Source organism: Cyphomyrmex costatus, unplaced genomic scaffold, assembly GCF_001594065.2.
Source record: "Cyphomyrmex costatus isolate MS0001 unplaced genomic scaffold, Ccosl1.0 scaffold157, whole genome shotgun sequence".
Classification (NCBI taxonomy): Eukaryota; Metazoa; Arthropoda; class Insecta; order Hymenoptera; family Formicidae; genus Cyphomyrmex; species Cyphomyrmex costatus.
This window is the reverse complement of record NW_017275576.1, coordinates 438493-457005: the sequence shown is the minus strand read 5'-3', so window position 1 is coordinate 457005 and position 18513 is coordinate 438493. Positions and strand designations below refer to the sequence as shown.

At 34.1% G+C, this 18513-nt stretch overlaps 2 protein-coding genes across 6 annotated transcripts; both read left to right on the top strand.

The window, feature by feature from the left end:
* Positions 1–2289: 2289 nt before the first annotated feature.
* On the top strand, positions 2290–5973 carry LOC108783621 (E3 ubiquitin-protein ligase MARCH8). 2 transcript variants are annotated; one of them, XM_018552230.1, is made up of 6 exons: positions 2290–2793; positions 3544–3833; positions 4481–4572; positions 4703–4883; positions 4986–5251; positions 5361–5973. In XM_018552230.1, exons 2-6 carry the CDS (start codon positions 3717–3719, stop codon positions 5620–5622), a joined length of 918 nt encoding a protein of 305 aa, XP_018407732.1. In that variant the 5' UTR covers positions 2290–2793; positions 3544–3716; the 3' UTR covers positions 5623–5973. The 2 variants fall into 2 exon arrangements, with proteins under 2 accessions (XP_018407732.1, XP_018407733.1); XM_018552231.1 differs by having other exon boundaries at positions 2290–2797.
* A 484-nt stretch (positions 5974–6457) lies between these two features.
* MBD-R2 (PHD finger protein MBD-R2) lies at positions 6458–17338 on the top strand. Of its 4 annotated transcripts, XM_018536637.1 has the most exons (17): positions 6458–7013; positions 9105–9612; positions 9775–9909; positions 10891–10917; positions 11712–11812; positions 11971–12056; positions 12427–12832; positions 13125–13239; positions 13382–13665; positions 14077–14802; positions 14919–15050; positions 15221–15304; positions 15519–15804; positions 15897–16034; positions 16108–16502; positions 16651–16908; positions 17160–17338. In XM_018536637.1, the coding sequence occupies exons 1-17, from the start codon at positions 6653–6655 to the stop codon at positions 17282–17284; spliced, it is 4167 nt and encodes a 1388-aa protein (XP_018392139.1). In that variant the 5' UTR covers positions 6458–6652; the 3' UTR covers positions 17285–17338. The 4 variants fall into 4 exon arrangements, with proteins under 4 accessions (XP_018392139.1, XP_018392140.1, XP_018392141.1 ...); XM_018536638.1 differs by lacking the exon at positions 10891–10917; XM_018536639.1 differs by lacking the exon at positions 15221–15304.
* Positions 17339–18513: the final 1175 nt, after the last annotated feature.

Below are 18513 nucleotides of genomic sequence, written 5' to 3'. Positions count from 1 at the left end.
GGAGAGATATGTTCTTAGAATATTTTATAGTTTTTAAGGGATACATTTAATGTATACGTTTTTTCAATTTATATTCTAAACAGATGGAATGGTAAATTTAAAATATCTAGAAAAGTATTGAAAATTTTTTATTTATTAATTTATAAACAAACGTTAATTTTTAAGATAAGACATGATCAAGACAATTACAGAGTCAAAAGTTAGTTTATTACTGCGATTAAAATATATTTTCAAAATAACAAATTATTATGTACTTTGTGTTATAATATTAAAATATGATTAGAAAGAAATTTACAGTTCGTCTTTTAATGATTTTAATTTAATACAATTATAGTACATTTATAATTCAATATATGTGTATGTATGTGTGTGTGTATACTTTTCTCATTTATACAATACATATATATTATTTGTTTACATTACTTGAGTATGCAACCTTAACATATATATTAATTCTTATAATAGAATAATTACTTCTTTTCTGCTTAGACAGTACATGCAATCTTGATTAAAGATATGATAAGACATGCAATCTTGTTTAAAAATAAAATCTATTTTAAAAAGGTATAGTGTACCTCTCCAATGTTTTCAAAGAAAAAAAAATATATAAACAATGTTCTTGATACAACATTATTTTTCATTGGAACTATTATAAGATTTTTAAGTAATTACAGGATTTTCCCTAATCAATTTTAATTTCTATCATATGATTTTACCTGTATTACATGTAACTATTCTGATTGCAGTTGAAGTATGTACTGAAAGATTATTATCTCGTAATAATAACATATCTATTACAGTTCAGTACTGGAAATTGTGGAATATAACCAATATAATTTTGTCTAGATAACCAAATAAATGAGAAGAACGAAATATAATCAACTTGAGTCTGTAAGTAATGAGGTGTCTACATTAAAGATTTTTATTAATATATTCAGTCATTATTCATGGTGTACATAAATTTCGGCAGCTACTGATCTAGAAAAATAAACGTTCTCAGGATTTCATGCTCTTTCAGATTAATTAAAACAGTATCTTTAAGTACGGTATTTTTATAATAACAGTATTTTTTAAGAATATAAGAATCCTTAGTTTTAACTTTATTTATTAATTGTATTTAAAACAGTATCAAATCAGCATCGAATAATTTTGAAATAAGAATAAATGACGCGACAAAAAGAAAATAAGATATTAAAATTTTTATGTATTTTACCAGATGGTAATTGACAAAATCCGTTGTAAAAAACCGAATACGTATCTATACTTAATAAATAATACAATTGTGATGAAAAAATGACACTATATGTATTATACATATGTATAAAAATACTTCGGAATGATTTGACATCATAATCAAATTTATCTGCAATTATGAAGAAGATTGATGAAATTTTCTGTATAATAGTTTTAAATACTATAGGTATATATATATATATATATATATTCATATGCATGTATATATATATGCATATACATATGTTTGTACGTACAATGTAAAAGTAACATGCTTATATTATATGTAATATAATATAAGTATGTGTTATATATTTTGGGATACATTCGCAAGAAATGCTATTATTATCTGTATTATTTTAGCTTTGCTGTTTATTAAATATAAAACGAGGATACCTCCAAACACATCTATTGTCACATAATTGCATAATATTACATAAAATATCGTATATACAATATATATATAATATATTACATATACATATTAATGTACATATTTAATGTATATTCATATATGTACACTATGTATATACATAAATATATAGAGAGATGTATATCTTTGCTCATTACTCAAAGTAAAAAGGCTTAATTTTGTGTGACTCTAGATTTATCTGTAACTGTCTATAGATTTGTCTTTGAATCTGTATATTCTTTGAATCGTTATTACTCCTAAATTATTATCCTTTAAATTATTATCAAACGTTGTAACGAATTTACAAGTGAATAATAAAATTTGATCCTCTGTGACGTTTATGTTTCTGATTCTTTCCTGAAGCTTCGCATAAGATTAAGCGGACTAGCCCACGTCCGCGCGCGATGAAAAAACCAGTGGTATAAAAATTTCGTAGATAGATTCCTTAATTTGTGACGGTAAATAATCAGAAACACTCCCGCGTATTATCGGCTGTAAAAGATATCAGCCGGTGGCCGCGAACAGTAGCGGGATTCGAAATCCCGCGCTATTATTGGCGAGACGTTACCCGACAGTGCTCGAGCGGCCCGCCATTGGCCGGGCGCGTTCAAGGCCGTGACGTCACGTCATGGCGGCATAGCAGACGGACGGGGGTACACGCGCAGCTGCCTTTTGACTGTTCAGACCGTGCGAGGGTGGAAGGGTCGCGCGCGCTGCGATGAGGACGGCGCATGGTGTTGTCGTCTTCGCGAGTTCCTGCGAGTGTCAGCGCGTTTCCACACTCGCGACGGTGTTACGTGCACGTCAGCCGTGCCAAGGCACGCGATTAGACTCCGCTTAGCTTGGCTGCCGCACATCCGACACGCACGCACGCGCGCGCGCGCGCGCGGGCGCGGGCGCACACGCGGAATCGCAAGGAGAGACATACCGAGCGATCCTCCCGTTTTGTCCGTGTCATTGACTCAGGGCGAAGTGTCAAAATCTGCCCGTGCCCGTTCTCCGCCGACCCCTCCCCGTCATCTCGCGAGTCATTTTAAAACGGTCCGTGAATCATTTCGCCGCCCGGCGGATCCTCGGCGTCATTTGGCTGACGGAAGACCCCGACCGAGGGACAACACACGACGGGTGACTAAGGTCGACAGGAGCGTGTATGTATGTGTACTTGACGTATCAATGTGCGCTTTGTTTTCCTTCTCCTCTTGTTCTTTCTGCAGTGCGCCGCTGAAATTCGTCGCGCGCTGACGATATCGACGAGCGTTTTTAGGCGGCTTCGCTCTCTCGCGCGAGAAACGCGAGAGGATTTCGCGACGCAGCGCGTCGCACACCAGTTTACCTTCGTCGCTTCCCCGATCTCGTCCGCGGAACGACTTGATTTAACAACGCTCGATTATCATAAGTTACTTCGAGAAGAGAAAAGAATAATCTATATATCTTACCATATTTAATCTCACGCTAAATGTCATTGAATATGTTATTGACAGATTGATTATTCGTCGAGTTTGTCCGTTAAACTGCTATCTGAATATTTGCTAAACAGATCGTTTTAATTTGAAATTAATTATCCATTCGTTAAGTAGACATTAATGACTGAAATACACATTTGGCAGACATACTGGTAAAATGTGTACATAAACATACGTGTGTATGTGTGTGTGTGTGCGCGCGCGCGGTGTGTGTGTGTGAATAAAAGTTGCTGCTGCAAACAGATTATAGTTACATAATTATATAAAGAATTTGCACCTGAACATAGCTTGTAGCATATACATGCGTGCGTGCGTATGTGCGTGTATATGATTGTATATGTATATAGATATATAATGCTTTTGTACCAAATAACTTTATGAATGCTATTTATAAATCTGTTTATAAACGTAGCACTTGTTTGTCTCTGATTTCAGGCTAAACATTTTGTCAAAGGCTGAATAATGCTTGAAAGATACGAATAAATATATAATACTACAATTTTGGCATCAAAAAAACATTACCAAAAAACATATTAATCATGTATCCAAGATACATTTAATTAAATTTTATTGTCAGTGATTATTACGTTTGGCAAGGTTGGAGAGTAATGCCGGTTCATCAGATTAATGTAAATCCGCCTGATTGGCAACCACCATTGTCAATTGGTCCTTCCAATAATTCGAGTCCCGCTGGAGGAGAAGCTCTATCAGAATGGATACCACAGGTGACCATTCTATTGAGAATTAACATGCATTACTTTATTTAACTCTTTTAAGTCTGAGAAAAATATGAAAAATATGACGTCTTTTCTGATGTGCTTTTTTCTGCAAACTGCAGAATCTTTGTGTCAGGTTTTCCTTTCTACAGAAACGTTAGTTTTACCTAACTATAATTTTAAGTTATTTTATGTGATTGGAAATAAACAATTTTTTTGAAAAAACGCAACGAAAAATAAATCATATTTTTCAGTTAATTTCAAGTAAACTGTATTTGACAAAATTTTAACTTAAACACAGAAGATATATAATTTTATAACAAATAATATTTTATCTCGTATTTTATTTCCGTTAAAGTGGTTAGACTGAAGAATCTGCAGTTCAAAAAGTTAGTAGAAGTCACTTATTATGTTCCGAAAATAAATTAAAATACAAAATCAATATTGCGAAAGCGAAAACATAAAGTAGAATGTTTGTAATGAGATATTTTATATTTTTAGATATTATAATTTTTTTTATGTCACTTTGATAATTATTAATGTATCCCGATAACGTATTATCAGAGAAATATGTTGACATAAATTATATAGGAAGATAAGAATATCTTGATAATGACCTCTTCCTGTTGTGACTCATAGAAATATTCTTATTTCAGAATTTTGCTTATGGTACAGTAGTTACTATTATACCAGATGATTGCCATTCGTCTGTGAGCACATTATCTTCGACCAACCATGATATTTGCAGGTAAATAGACCATAGTAATATTACGTATGTATCATTACTATATGTAATTGTACATTATACCATGTTTAGATACGTCCATGTGACAATTTTTATTTTACTGTGGGAAAATCTAACGCATTTTGTAAAATAGGATCTGCCATTGCGAAGGTGAAGAAGGCGCCCCTTTATTAGCACCTTGCTACTGCAGTGGTAGTTTGCGCTACGTGCATCAAGCTTGCCTTCAACAATGGATAAAAGCTTCAGATACGCGCGCATGCGAATTGTGCAAATTCACGTTTATCATGCATGCCAAGACAAAACCGTTTTGCGAGGTAGGCAAACTTGTTTCATCGTAGGATAGTTTCTTCCGAGAATTAAAAGTACCTGTCATGCTACAGTTCGTCAAGTATAAACAAAGTATAATATCTTTGTAGTGGGAAAAGCTGGAGATGTCCGCGCTAGAAGTGCGGAAATTATGGTGCACAATCGCTTTTCACACCGTGGCCGTGCTCTGCGTGGCATGGTCGTTATACGTACTCGTTGAACGATCCATAGAGGAGGCCCGACGCGGATTCGTCGACTGGTCCTTCTGGACTAAATTAATAGTTGTTGTAATCGGTTCTACTGGCGGATTAGTTTTTATGTATATTCAATGCAAAGCGTATATTTCATTATGCAGAAAGTGGCGAGCATTTAATAGGTAGGTGGCATATTTTCTGCTTCCTACCTCTGTATAAGTATCCAGGTAGCGCATGTAAAGGAGCAATGGTAAAAATTCATCCTGGACTGATTACATTCAACTGTTCCAGGGTGATATTTATTCAAAATGCTCCCGAGAAAGTGGTGCTTCCCTCCTCACCTACGGACTCTTTAAGAGACGTTACCCTACCCCTGAAGGACTCAACTGCCTCGGTGGCCGAGCTCAACCGTACTTTGTTACCCCGTACCATAGATCCTCCATGTGCCTCGCAAATGGCGAAGCCCGACTCTACCGTGTCACCGCAGAGGCACGATGCTCAACTGAAACTTTACGTATTCGACAAATTGTCTTCGTCCGAGGACAATCTATAATATTTTGGAGACGGAAACGGTCGTTAAAAAAAAAAACCGTGCGTTTGGAAGATGATTAGCCAAATTTCATGGCACGGAGTTACGGAGCGGCGTCCTGGACGCGCGTCAAACCAAATGATTTTTAAACTATACGATTTCGTGACTCGGAGCGGAATTATCCTTGTCGAAGTCGTTAAATATCCGCCCTTATACGCAGCACCTTTTTTCCCCCCGAAACTTAGTACTTCAGTGCTTACAGTGTTGACAAGTGAAATAGAGACGAAAGTGTACAGCCCGAAAATGCTGGCGCTTTCTTATGTACATAATTATTGTATCTGTGATGTTATATTAAATAAACTTTACCATATTTAAACGAGCCTCCCAGCCTTTTGTTATTAATAATCCGCATTAACAGTTTCCTTTATTCGGCGAAGAATAGATACACGCGCGATTCTCTTGGAAGTATCCACGATTCACGATGCAACGCGAGCGGTACTTTAGTTAGAAAAAATATTTACCAACTCCGTATTTTATTAATTATATTTCTTCTATAGTGGGAGGGGTGACCGAACACGTGCGACGATGCTCCGCTCCGCGAGCTTGACATGCGCGACGCCAGCGCCACTGGATCGAGTTGCGGCGACTATGGCGACATCGTACACTCATCGTAGATTCTGGCTGCTCGATGCTGCCGTATCGATCGGTTGATCAGTGTCGCGCGTGTAGCCGAAACGCTTGGTCGGACGGTCGTCTCGCGGGCGTTTTCAGCGGCGGAGCAGACCGCACAAGTGCCGAGTAGATCGCGCGGCTCTCTCGTACAAGCGGGCGCGACGGAGAAAGAGAGTGTGAAGGAGAAGGAAGGAGTGATTCACGGCATCCCGCGCGAAGCGTTAAGGTCGCCGCGTTCCACGCGGAGCGGTGCGCGAAGTGTTTTCTGTCGCGTTGTGCGTTCGTACGCGGAAACCGTACGCACGCTCCCGGTTTCCGCGCGGCGGAACGTCCTGCGGGTGGCCGTGCGTTAAACCGCTATGTAGCGACCGGCGCTGTGTAAATGAAGCGGCGTATACCGCGCTCGCGTATCGACGGGAGTAGGGTATCGTCCGCCGTAACCGCGGCTGCGGCGGGGGCGATGGGAATGGCGCGCAAATGCTGCGTTCATAGCTGCAAGGCGGACGTGCAGGAGGCGCGCACCAAAGGCTTGCCGCTGCACAAGTTCCCCAAGGACGTCGCGCTGAGGGACAGGTGGTTGGCGAGCGGCGGCTTCGAGACGGGTTTCAAGCCGACGCCAGGCCAGGTCATCTGCCATAGGCATTTTAAACGTGCCGACTACGAGACCGCGCGGGGCGGTCACAAGCTCGTGCTCAAGCGGGGCAGCGTACCGACGATTTTCGCGGACTATGACGATCATCCCGGTACGTGTGACACGGCGGGACCGGACGAGGGAAGAGACGTCCGTCCGCCCGGTGCCGCGAGAGCGAAGTGCACGTCGGGCGTAAAACGCAACGTAGTTGCGTTCCGCGCATCCGTCTCTTTCACTCTCGCGCCCGTCCCGTGCGCGAGCGCGCGCGCGCGCACGCTCTTCCCTCCCTTGCCTCGCTCTGCCCTCCTCCCTGTGCTGTCCTCTCTCTCTCTCTCCTCTCTATTTCCCTCACCTCTCCTCATCCGTCTGTTTCGTGCGTCGCGGAGCGCCTGCTTCGAGCTCGCCGAGAAAACGTGTCACGTCGCACCGGCGTCATGCCGATAGTTCTCTCTATTCTACGAGCCCGCTTTTTCTAATGACATACCGGTATATCCGACAGTGTCATTGTCACCTGACAGCGTTAACGAACGCTCGCGTGAGAATAGAATCAGCGACGTTCGAATGTTCGCCGGCGATAACTCGCCAAGCCGGTACTCGCAATGTGGCGCAACAGCATTTTTACAGTGTTTTACAGTAAAAGCATCAAGTTAGCAATCGTTCATTAGGAAGCTACGTGCACTTACTTTATCGTTAAAAAAATCTTAAAAGCCGATACAGTAGCAAATGTATACATTTGATATTCTAATGTAACAGGTGTTTTTAAATGGAATATTAAAGTACAAATGGAGCACACTCTTCAAAGTGTCATGCCTACTATGTTATGTAATAAACAAAAGATCATATTTTGTAAATAATGTTATAAGAATACTCGTTTGTTTTCTGTTTATTAAAAACAATTTTGTAACAAGAGTATTTGTAATTAAAGATATTATATTGTAACTTATAATTTTGTTATTTAACTTAACTGTTGTTAACTTATTTTTTAAGCGGTCCAATAAGAATTGATATTGTTTATAATTTTGTGTTCATCTCTTTATTTTAATTAAATAAGAAGATATTAAATTGTTTGCACAATTTAAATAATAATTTTTTTTGTTAATGAGATGAGCAATTTGTAAGAATTTATATCAATTGACATGACATTTACTGTAATGTATTATTATGTGTATACATTTGCTGATAAGTATAAATTTATTATAATAACAGTAAATATATTACAAAGTATATAGAAGAAAGGCAAAGAGCCAATAATGCAATTAAGAAATTTGAATTTAAAAGATAACAATTAAGTAACTAAAGTAACAAAGAAGTTTAATATAATTAATACAAAGAAATTTAATATAAATATTACAAATGTTTCGACTCCGATCGGGTCATTCTCAATATTACAGTTAATATAAATTATAAAAAACATTAAATATTGCTTCTACAGAAAATCGTTATCAGCCATACCAGTAAATATATTGTTATTCTTTAGGCTTATTAGAGTTTTAAATAATTGTATATATATTTACTTGTACAATTGGATTTTTTAAAACAATTACTGAATTTTATGCTTTTTCTGTAACATATACATTGCAAATTTGACTATACACGTACATATATCTAAAAAGAATCGGATGACCTTTCACAGCGATAGACTCTTTGACAAATCATTTAATTTGATAAATAAGTTAATTTATTTTTCCTAAGCAAAAGAAATTTTGAGTTAAAGGAAGTTTCACTTGAAATTCACTAAAGAATGCAAGTTTTTAAATTTTTATTCCGTTTTTGAAATTTAATTTACAAAAAACGAACTTCCTAATCTGGAAATTATAGAAACTTATGGATGCAACTTCATTTGAAATTTGACAAGGAATACAATTGTCTTATTTATTTTTTCTATTTGAAATTTATTCCACAAGAAATAGACTTCCTAAAAAATTATTGAAGTCTCAATATTTTTAAAAAGCTCCATCTGTTGAAAGGACCTATAAAAGAGATATAAAACTTTTGATATTTTGGAATATCCTATATGAGTTCCCATCACCTTATCTTTATGAAAATGAGAACATTCTTTTTTCTTTGGAAAAATAGAATTTTCTTAAAATACTTTATCGGATTTTATTTTATTTTAGTTGATTTTTCATGACATGGAGCATGGATAAAGATTATATACAATTTTTTATAAGATAAGTGAACATTTATATTTCCGCCTTTCTAGATCCTGTTATCATGTCAGTAAAATCTTCTACATCGTATGCTCAGGAAGATTTGGACCTGATCAATTCAGAAATACTAAATTTGGAACATTCTGCCTCGCCATTATTATCTGAGGCGAGAACACCTAAATCTGACAGTTGCGGCGAAACGTGTTATTCTAGACCTGAGTCGTCAACCGACTCTTTAAATCTCCCTGATAGCTCGGAAGTAACAGATAATGAATGCAAAATGATAAATTCGAAAGAAGAAAAAAAAATACCCGAAATGGACAAGCCGACCGAAAATTCGGATAATAAAGTGAATACAGTAGCGATGCAACTTGGTATCGTCGAACCAGAAACGGAAATGAAGACTAGTGCCAAAGATATAATAGTAAAGGAAGAATTAAAATTATCTGGCAACAAGGAATTTGACAAATCGGAAGAATTGAAACCAAAGGTTTTAAATCGTGGTGATTTGAAATTTTTTCCTGGTGCCAAATTAGAAGCGAAAGACTTTAACGATAAGTGGCAAGTATCAACAGGTATAATTTCAATAAAAAAAATATATATTAAAAGAAGATAAATTACTGTGCAATACAAAAAATGCTTGTAACTTTATATGAGCAAGATAAATTAAAAGTTATGTTAAAAGTTTCAATGAAATAAATATTGATTAATATTTACGCATAGGTATTCTGCAAAAGTGGTAGAAACAGATTGGGACGAAAGGGAAGTTTTAATACACTTTGACAAGTGGAGTTCGAGATTCGATGAATGGATACCAATGGACAGTTCCAGACTACGCGTATTGCAAACCGCACAGAAGTAAGTTGGTGTACTAATTTGATCAGTGTCATAACAGCATCGATACATGATTCGTATAAATTATTTAATTGATTTTTATATTTTTCCTAAAATTGGTTCTTATTTAAAATTACTTTTTGTAGTTATAAGATATTATAAACTATCTAATTAAATCACAGGTTGGTATTCATAGTTTTTATTTAAGACAATTTTAAGTATAGTCTTGAAATGTCAACTTAATCATAGAGTTGCATTAACATTTTAAGACATTGCTTAAGACAGTCTCAAAATAAGAATAAAATAATACCAGCCACAGAATACTATTAACATCTTAAGACATTACTTAAGGAGATGCTGGAAGTGATCAAATTATTGATATTAGTTGTACAAAAAATCTCCAAATCATCTGAATAAAATAAAACATTCTTTTATAGGCAATTGAAAAAAAAATTGAAGTTTTTCTTTTTAAAAAAGTTATTTTTAACTTTTATTCAATTTTAGTATAAAGTCCACTGTGCCATCTCCTAATTTTGTGTCTACTTTAATCCTGTAAAAGGATTGTTTATTCCATTCAGTCAATTCAGAGATTTTTATGCGATTAATGTCAATAATTTGATCCTTCCAGCATCTCCTGAAGATGGTTTTGAACTAAGAGCAGATATGGCTAATATTTATAGCTGATTCTTATTTTAAGACCATCTTAAGTAATATCTTAAAATACTAATGCAGTTCTCTGATTGGTTCGTGATATCTAAAAGACTGTAGAGATAAAAGACTTGAGATAGTTTTAGTGTGCCTTCTAACAAGTAACACAGATGGTATAGTGTGATACAAGGTTTCATTACATCCTTGTTGTTTGCCAATAAATAAGGATGAAATGATCATTGTGTTGTACTGTGTCACTTGTTGAAAGGTACGCTTTAATAAGAATTGACCATCAAATATCAACCAAAGATCTAAAAGATTATATCTCAAGCTATTGTTATTTGTCTTTCCTTAAAGCGAACAAGCTTGGATTCCGTCATCTCCGTAAGTTAAAATTGTGTTGTTAATGAATAGTTGTGATACTCGATAGTAGCAGTAATAGTTTTATTGTTTTACATACTTGTTTATGTGCTGCAATTAACAAGAGTTAAATACTATTTAGAATCCTCATATTGATTACTTTGGCAAGGATGGCAAATATTGGTCCATTATCCACATATCACGAACAACGGAATACACGAATAAAATGTTCACTTTACACTATGTACATCAACTCTGATTTCTTTATGTTACATAAAAAAGCAAAAATATATAACGTAGTAAAAATAAAAATATCGACTTATCATTGCGGATAACATAGGGTAGAAGGCTTTCTTTGATTTTTTTTACTTTGTGTAATGTGATGTAATACTAATTATGTATTGCATCGTGTCTCGCATGTATTGCCTGATACAAATGAGCATTGTATAATTACTATGTATCCTGTTACTCTTTTTCATCAATATGTTCGCGTTATTATGTGTCAAACGTATTATTATAACAATTTTTCTACCAAAACATTGGATCCAAACTTTCAAATTCAGACGAATCTCTAACGATTCTATAACAATTGAGCTTTGACATTCTAGCCCTCTAGGTTTCTAGGATTTAAGTTCTAGGGGAGAAGGGGAAAAAAATGAGAAACCCCAACGACACGAGGTTCATATTTTTCCTGCTTCTCCCCCTCTCCAACCCCTACTTGTAGTTTTCCCTCCGTTTTGCTAAAATTCGCGTGCGTTGCGTCGTCGATCACCGTGTCCTTTATTCGCGTGTATAATGCGAGGATTTCGCACCCACAGGGAAACGAAGATGAAAGAGTTTTCGGTAGGAGAGAGAATACTTGCTACGTGGGCGGATGGCAAAAAATATCCAGCCAAAGTGAGCGCGGTCTTGACTAATGGTAAGCTATCTAACCTAACCCCTAGCCGCGCGAGCGGAAGAGGCTAGACTGCGTTCCCATAGATTTGACGTTTAGCTCTTCAGAGACGAATCTGGACGTAACGTTTTTTTTCTCGATGTGGCATAGAGGTGGTTTTAAGTAAAACCTTTTTTTCTCAGACAGGTATAACGTGCTCTTCGACGATGGATACGCGAAGATCGTCAAGTCGTCAAAAATGACCAAGATCGCTGGAAATTCAACCAAGGTATAGAATCCTAGATTGAGGTTATGTTGTTATTTCTCAGTTATTTAAAGAAATCCTGAGTTGGTAAAACCAAATGATACCTTCATAATGAATTTTGAATTATTTAGTATTATTTCCTAATTATTACTTCAATAAGTCATATGAGTGCAAAAGTGATTCTGTAGCAGAAACTTGAAGCAAGCTGTGTTATAGTTGAAATTTTTTAATTGACATTTTTATATATTTTTCAAAAGATTTTTGTATTAGGTCTGTTCTTTTTCACTGAACTGGAAAAAATAAATTATATAAGAAGACCAGCAAAAAAAATAGCCTATTATGTTATATTCTACCGATATGATTTCTAAAATAATTTTTTTTTTTACATAAACAGCAATTAAACGATCTGGATGGATATATCGGCAGTAAACAAGAAAGAAGGGATAAGAAAAGAAAGCACACAGTTATGGAGTTGTTTAACACTCACTCAAGGAAACGTACAAAACATGACGTTGACAAAACACCAAAAAAGGAAGAGACTGTTGTCAAGGAAAGTGGAGTAACCTCTTTAGAAAATAAGGTCGAGATAGATGGTACTCAATATGGTCCTTGTTACGATCCAGGAACAGATTTATTGAGAGGTTTTGAAAGTAATGTCTCAAAAATCAAATCATACTCAAAGAAAAGCAAGAAGGAAGTACCTAAGGTCGACACAGATCAAGTTGAAGAAAATGTTGGTCCTGAATGGATTGATGGAGAACCACAAGGAACAGAATCTTATATTGTGGATGGCAATGATGGTGAGTTATAGTGCAATTTTGTTAAAAATATTTGTACACCTATAAAAATTAATAATATTTCAATGTAACATGGAAATTAATTTATTAATATTATATGCATATATTATTTATTTGATACACTGAAGTTGACCTAATCATACAGATTGAAATATTTGTAAATTAACTATACAATAATAATGACAAAAATTAATTTCGCAAAAAGAATCAGCTTTGACTTTGATGTTCCTTCTGATTAATAATTGGATTTAATCATAAAGTCTTTTTACTAGTCAAAATATGAAAAATATTTCAGGTCCTCGCCGATCTATAATAGTACCAGACAAGAGATTGCCTCCTGGTTGGGAAAAACACTTTACTCAGAGAAAAGCTGGCTCGTCTGCTGGAAAATGGGATGTCTTGTTTATTCAGTAAGATGAAAGATATATTTAATTCTCAGTAATTATTAAATAATAAAATTTATATATAAAATAATAAATCATTTTAAAATTTGGAGCCTTTGAATATCATTTATTAAAATAATAAAATTGTATACAATTTTTCTTATAAAAGTAAGCAAACCGGGAAGAAGTTTAGATCAAGAAATGACATCAGGATATTTATGGAAAATCAAGGGCAATACGATTTTGATCCTGAAAAATTCGACTTCTGTATACATCGCAGAAAGAGAAACCACACGCATCGCGTAAAACAGGAAGTTACATCGGAAATTACGCCAAAGAAAATCAAAACTTTATTACCTAAAACGAAAACACCTGACAATACATTACTTACAACGGTAACTAACATTGACACTACGCCTGTCGTCCCAACGCCTACGACATCTACGGATGGTGGTAAGATTATTGCAATATACATATTACGTTTTAATGCACATCACATTTTAATATCTCTCTCTCCCCCCTCTCTTCTCTCTCTCTCTCTCTCTCTCTCTCTCTCTCTCTTTGCAATGTTTTTTGACATTCTACTACTAAACTACTTCATCAGAAATGATTTATTGTAAATATTCGTAGATATTATTTTTTTTTTTTTTTTTTGCAAAATTAAAGTACTTCAAATAAAATATAGCGAATATAACCTTATATATTCTTGCTTTTTTAGAACTGAATTAATTTTTCTTTATCTTCTTTATTGCGGAAATTTATACAATTATGTTAATTGAGTAGATTTATTTTTTTTTTTTAATATATAAATTGTAAATCTTGGAATACTTTATTATGTAATTTATTTATTATTTTTTCAAATAGCTGTCTTTATTGGACTTCGTGGTGGACTTCGTGTAGAAATGGAGGATAATGCTTATAAATGTCCCAAAGAAGGATGCAATAAAAATTTTCGAAAAGAAAATTTGCTGCAAATGCATATCAAACATTATCATCCTGAATATTCCAAATTTCTGGGATCTACCCCAAAAGTTGAAGATTTAGCTTATGCAAGAACGATTGGGGAATCTATAGAAGATATAATTCCCAAAAAACCGACATTTTTGGAGAAAATAAATAAATCTGCGAAAAAGAAATCTCTTCCTGAAAAATCATCATCTACTTTATTGCAATCAACATTGAGTAGTATGCAACCGACAACTCCGTCAATACCTGGTCCAGTGACGCCGGAAGAAGAGGAAATGGATCAGTTAGCAAAATGTAATGATTCGCAGAAGGAGGATATGAAAATTGAAACAATGTCACCAATATCTAATCACAGTATAGAGATAGATGATATTGAAAAGAAAAGAGAGAACGTCGGCGCATTGTCCCCTGGTACATTATTTGATATGAAAGCAAAAGAGGAAAAAGCTCAAGGAGGCATTAAAACCCTTTTGCCTATAAGATCAGTCGCAGCATCAGAGATACAAAGAGCCGATAGGACAAAATCTCTGGATGATATGACGCACAATGAACGCGTAAAAAACCAGAAAAAAAGACAACCTGCTGAACATGTGGACTTGTCAATTAAAGCAAAGAAGCGACACGGTAAGAAGCTTTCACGTTCGTAAAAGATTTTGTTTTCTCTAAGGCAAGTTCTTACATATTTCATTAATTTACGAAGAAAGACTAATATACATAGCATTAAATATTCCTTTGGATAGGTATGTCAGATCTTACCGATAGTTTCGGTGATCTAGACGACAGTGCTATGGACGTCGAAGGACCTACGGCACTTATGTATAGATATAGTCGTAGAAAATCTGACTCAAAGAGCGACGAAAATAGCCAGAATAGTAAGTGCGAGCGTTTTGCCGTACTTTACAAAGACATATGCTATGAAAGCAATTATTTTGTTTTAGATATGCTTTTTTTCGTTGATTTAATGCAACAATGTATTTGGGATTCTTTAAAGCAGGATACATCGGATAATATTTACTATTGTATTATTTCTGTTGTTTCTTAGGTCAACTAAATGATTCACGTATTGATAAAGCTGATCCCCTTAAAGGGGATGCAATCAAAACAGATATTAGTAATGATGCAGAAGGTACATTGTTTATTTTTTTTTTTAATCTTTTATTATAAGTTTGTTTATTGATTTACATATTGCTAATTTTATTTTTGTTACATTTTATTTTATATGCTCGCAAGAAATACACATTAGTACTTGCATATACCTCTCACCATCATATACACATCTCTATTGTAAAATTTTTTAATGTAAATTTTACATAATTACATGTGTTGATTTCCTATCACAGAGAGTGAAGGAGTGATGATGATGATCAATGGCGAACTGGTGAAAGTAGAACAACTTCGGAGAGAAGAAATAATAAATTGCACATGTGGCTTTATGGAAGAGGACGGTTTGATGATACAGTGCGATCTTTGTCTCTGCTGGCAACATGGTCATTGTAATTTCATTGAAAAGGAAAAGGATGTTCCTGAAAAATACATTTGTTACATATGCCGAAATCCATATCGACAACGACCATCTAAGAAATACTTTCACGATCAGGACTGGATTAAGGAAGGAAAGTTGCCAAGGTAAATTATTATAAAGTGGTTTATTCACGTTTATGATTAAATTAAGTGTAATTATAATTATTTATATATAATAATCTATTTTTTATTTGTAGCTTGCCTAATCGAATTCGGAATCAATATATGATCAATCAGAGAACTGCAATGTTGAAACGTTCTTATGACTTGGTTGCTGCACTTTTACAAATTCAACAACTTCTTCATAGTCTGCGTGTAAAAATCAACGTAGCACAGTAAGTTATATATTTTTCTATTTGGAAAAATTATGTTTGCCCTATAATAACTAATTTGTTCAAATTTATACAGAAAAAAAGATCATCCGAAATTGTATCTTTGGGCCAAGAATTGGGAGAAAACGGATGTGTCGAAAATAGATGTGGAACCAGTACCAGTGATGGAAATAACTAAAGCAGCAAGTTTTACTGATACAACTTCGGAAATTCCGCGACGTGTCGAGACAAAAGCTGATATTAAATTGTCGAAGGATGATCAAGATGAAAAATCGATTGCTTCCGATTCGGAATTGATGAAAATTTTGGAAGAGGACAGCACACATTCTGATGAAACTAGAATTATCAATAAGAAAGAAGGCTTGATGAATTCAAAAGATAGCCATATACTTTTAGATGCACTAACGAATAGTAATTCAGATACAAAGGAAAAGGACTTTGCTACATCAGACATTAAAGCGGAAGACGCAGGTACAGTGATACAGTCGAAAAATAGAAAAAAAAGTTATTTAATTCTCCATTTTTTAATTGATAGATTAAAATTTTTAACAGAGATTTTTAACATAAGACTATTGTCTAATACAACTACATTATACATATATATAATATTTTTGTACAGATTTATTAGCTGACAAAACTATTATTGATAATTCTGTATCTGAGAATCTCAATTCTGGATCGCTTATTATTGACAACGTCCAACAAGAATCTAGTATAACTGTCGAAAATGAAGTCTCCGCACTCCCACAGCCTTTTATACCAGAGCCCGAAGCGCCAATAGATCCAGCCGAATGCCGAATGCGATTGTTGGAACATATTGAGCATTTTCAATGTCACATTGATTCAAGATTAACATCCATAGAAGCGCAAATTTTTGGTGCGTAATAAAAAACTAATGCGTATAAAACAAAGAAACATGACACGCATTTCTTTAAAAAATATGTTTGTTAATTCCGCGAAACAATAGTAAGCCTTTTAAATCGTAAAAAAAATCTATTCAATTATTTTCCTTATATTCAACTATGATTAACAATATCTTTCAGCTTAAAGCTTACTGCACCTATTGTTTCAGAACTAATGTGTATTCTAAGATTAAATTGGTGTTAATACATGTATTTTAATGCACAGCTCTAGAGTCAATGGATCCGGACGAACTTGTATCAGATCCGCTTGTACAACCCCGTACTAAGCAGACAATCCAGATGCTTCTTCGTGATCTGAACACAGTCCGAAAATTGGCAGCATTATGTTGAAGACAGTTCTCAAACTTGAGGGCATAATGTATTTTTATGTATATAGAGGATAGAAAGAGATAAGTAGTATATATGTATATAGAGATAAAAATATCTGGAGATAAAAATAGATACAAGCGATATTTTTCTTTGATTTGTATCACTAATGCAAATTGTTTTCTCATATTAGAAATAAAATTCAATTATTTAAGATGGCTGTTAAATAAATCTACTAGATTTTGTGTTTAGACTTTATTTTAAACTTGTAACAATATTAAAGAAGTGAAAAAGTATTTTTTAAATTATTTTAGTATGTATATATGTCTGTATATATCCTAATGTCAAGCGATAACATAGTTCAAATTCTATCTCTTAAATGCTTTTTTCTCTTAATATGTACATTCAAAGAATTATCTATACAGTCTCATCATAATATTTGAACATTTTACATAATCTTACATTTTAAAATATGAAAATACACACATATACACAGGGTATCTCCCGAGAAAAAGATATACAATTTTTGTCCCTTGCAGTTTTTCTATGTGTGTGTGTGTATATATATATATATATATAACACACACAGAAAAACTGCAATTATCTATGTAATAAATTTCATCATATGAATGTTAACATTTGTTTTATATCTATGTTTTAAAACAAAGATAATTGATAATTATTTACCTTATATGCTTATGTTTTTAATTGTATTATTAAATTTATTCTAAAATTATTTTATGAAATATTGCTAGATTATATGAAAGAGAAAAATAAATTGATATAGTCCATCTCGCAATATCTTCGCAATTTAAATTTTAGTGAAAAATTCTGAGTCAATTTTTCTTTAAAACAAAAATTGAATAATTGAATAAAGATTATTTTAAAAAATATTCTGAAAGTAAACTTAAAAATCAGATAAAGGATTCAATCTACATTATATATATATATATATATATATATATACGTACAATTTTGTATATATATAATATATGTATGCACTTAATACATATTATTTATATAAAATTAAACATGTAAAGTTCTCGAATAAAATATTACTATTTTGATTTCAAAGTAACATTTTTTGCGATAGACCTTTTCAATATTGTCTTTACTATTACGCCAGGTATCTCAAGTTCATTCCTCGTAACTTTTAAGCACTGTTTATCTTTTTTTCCACGTCAATTCTATATCTGTCTCATTTTAGGAGCAAAAGTATAGCACAGTACAACTGGCTACGACTAGAGTGGTAC

What these genes read in the sequence shown, in the direction of transcription:
- LOC108783621 (XM_018552230.1), top strand. Translation starts at nt 3,717, where the DNA reads ATGCCGGTTCATCAGATTAATGTAAATCCGCCTGATTGGCAACCACCA. An exon ending in AGACAAAACCGTTTTGCGAG is followed by an intron (nt 4,884 to 4,985) that starts GTAGGCAAACTT and finishes ATATCTTTGTAG; the next exon opens with TGGGAAAAGCTGGAGATGTC. An exon ending in AAGTGGCGAGCATTTAATAG is followed by an intron (nt 5,252 to 5,360) that starts GTAGGTGGCATA and finishes CAACTGTTCCAG; the next exon opens with GGTGATATTTATTCAAAATG.
- MBD-R2 (XM_018536637.1), top strand. Translation starts at nt 6,653, where the DNA reads ATGAAGCGGCGTATACCGCGCTCGCGTATCGACGGGAGTAGGGTATCG. An exon ending in GGACTATGACGATCATCCCG is followed by an intron (nt 7,014 to 9,104) that starts GTACGTGTGACA and finishes CCGCCTTTCTAG; the next exon opens with ATCCTGTTATCATGTCAGTA. An exon ending in AAAGACTTTAACGATAAGTG is followed by an intron (nt 9,613 to 9,774) that starts GCAAGTATCAAC and finishes ATTTACGCATAG; the next exon opens with GTATTCTGCAAAAGTGGTAG.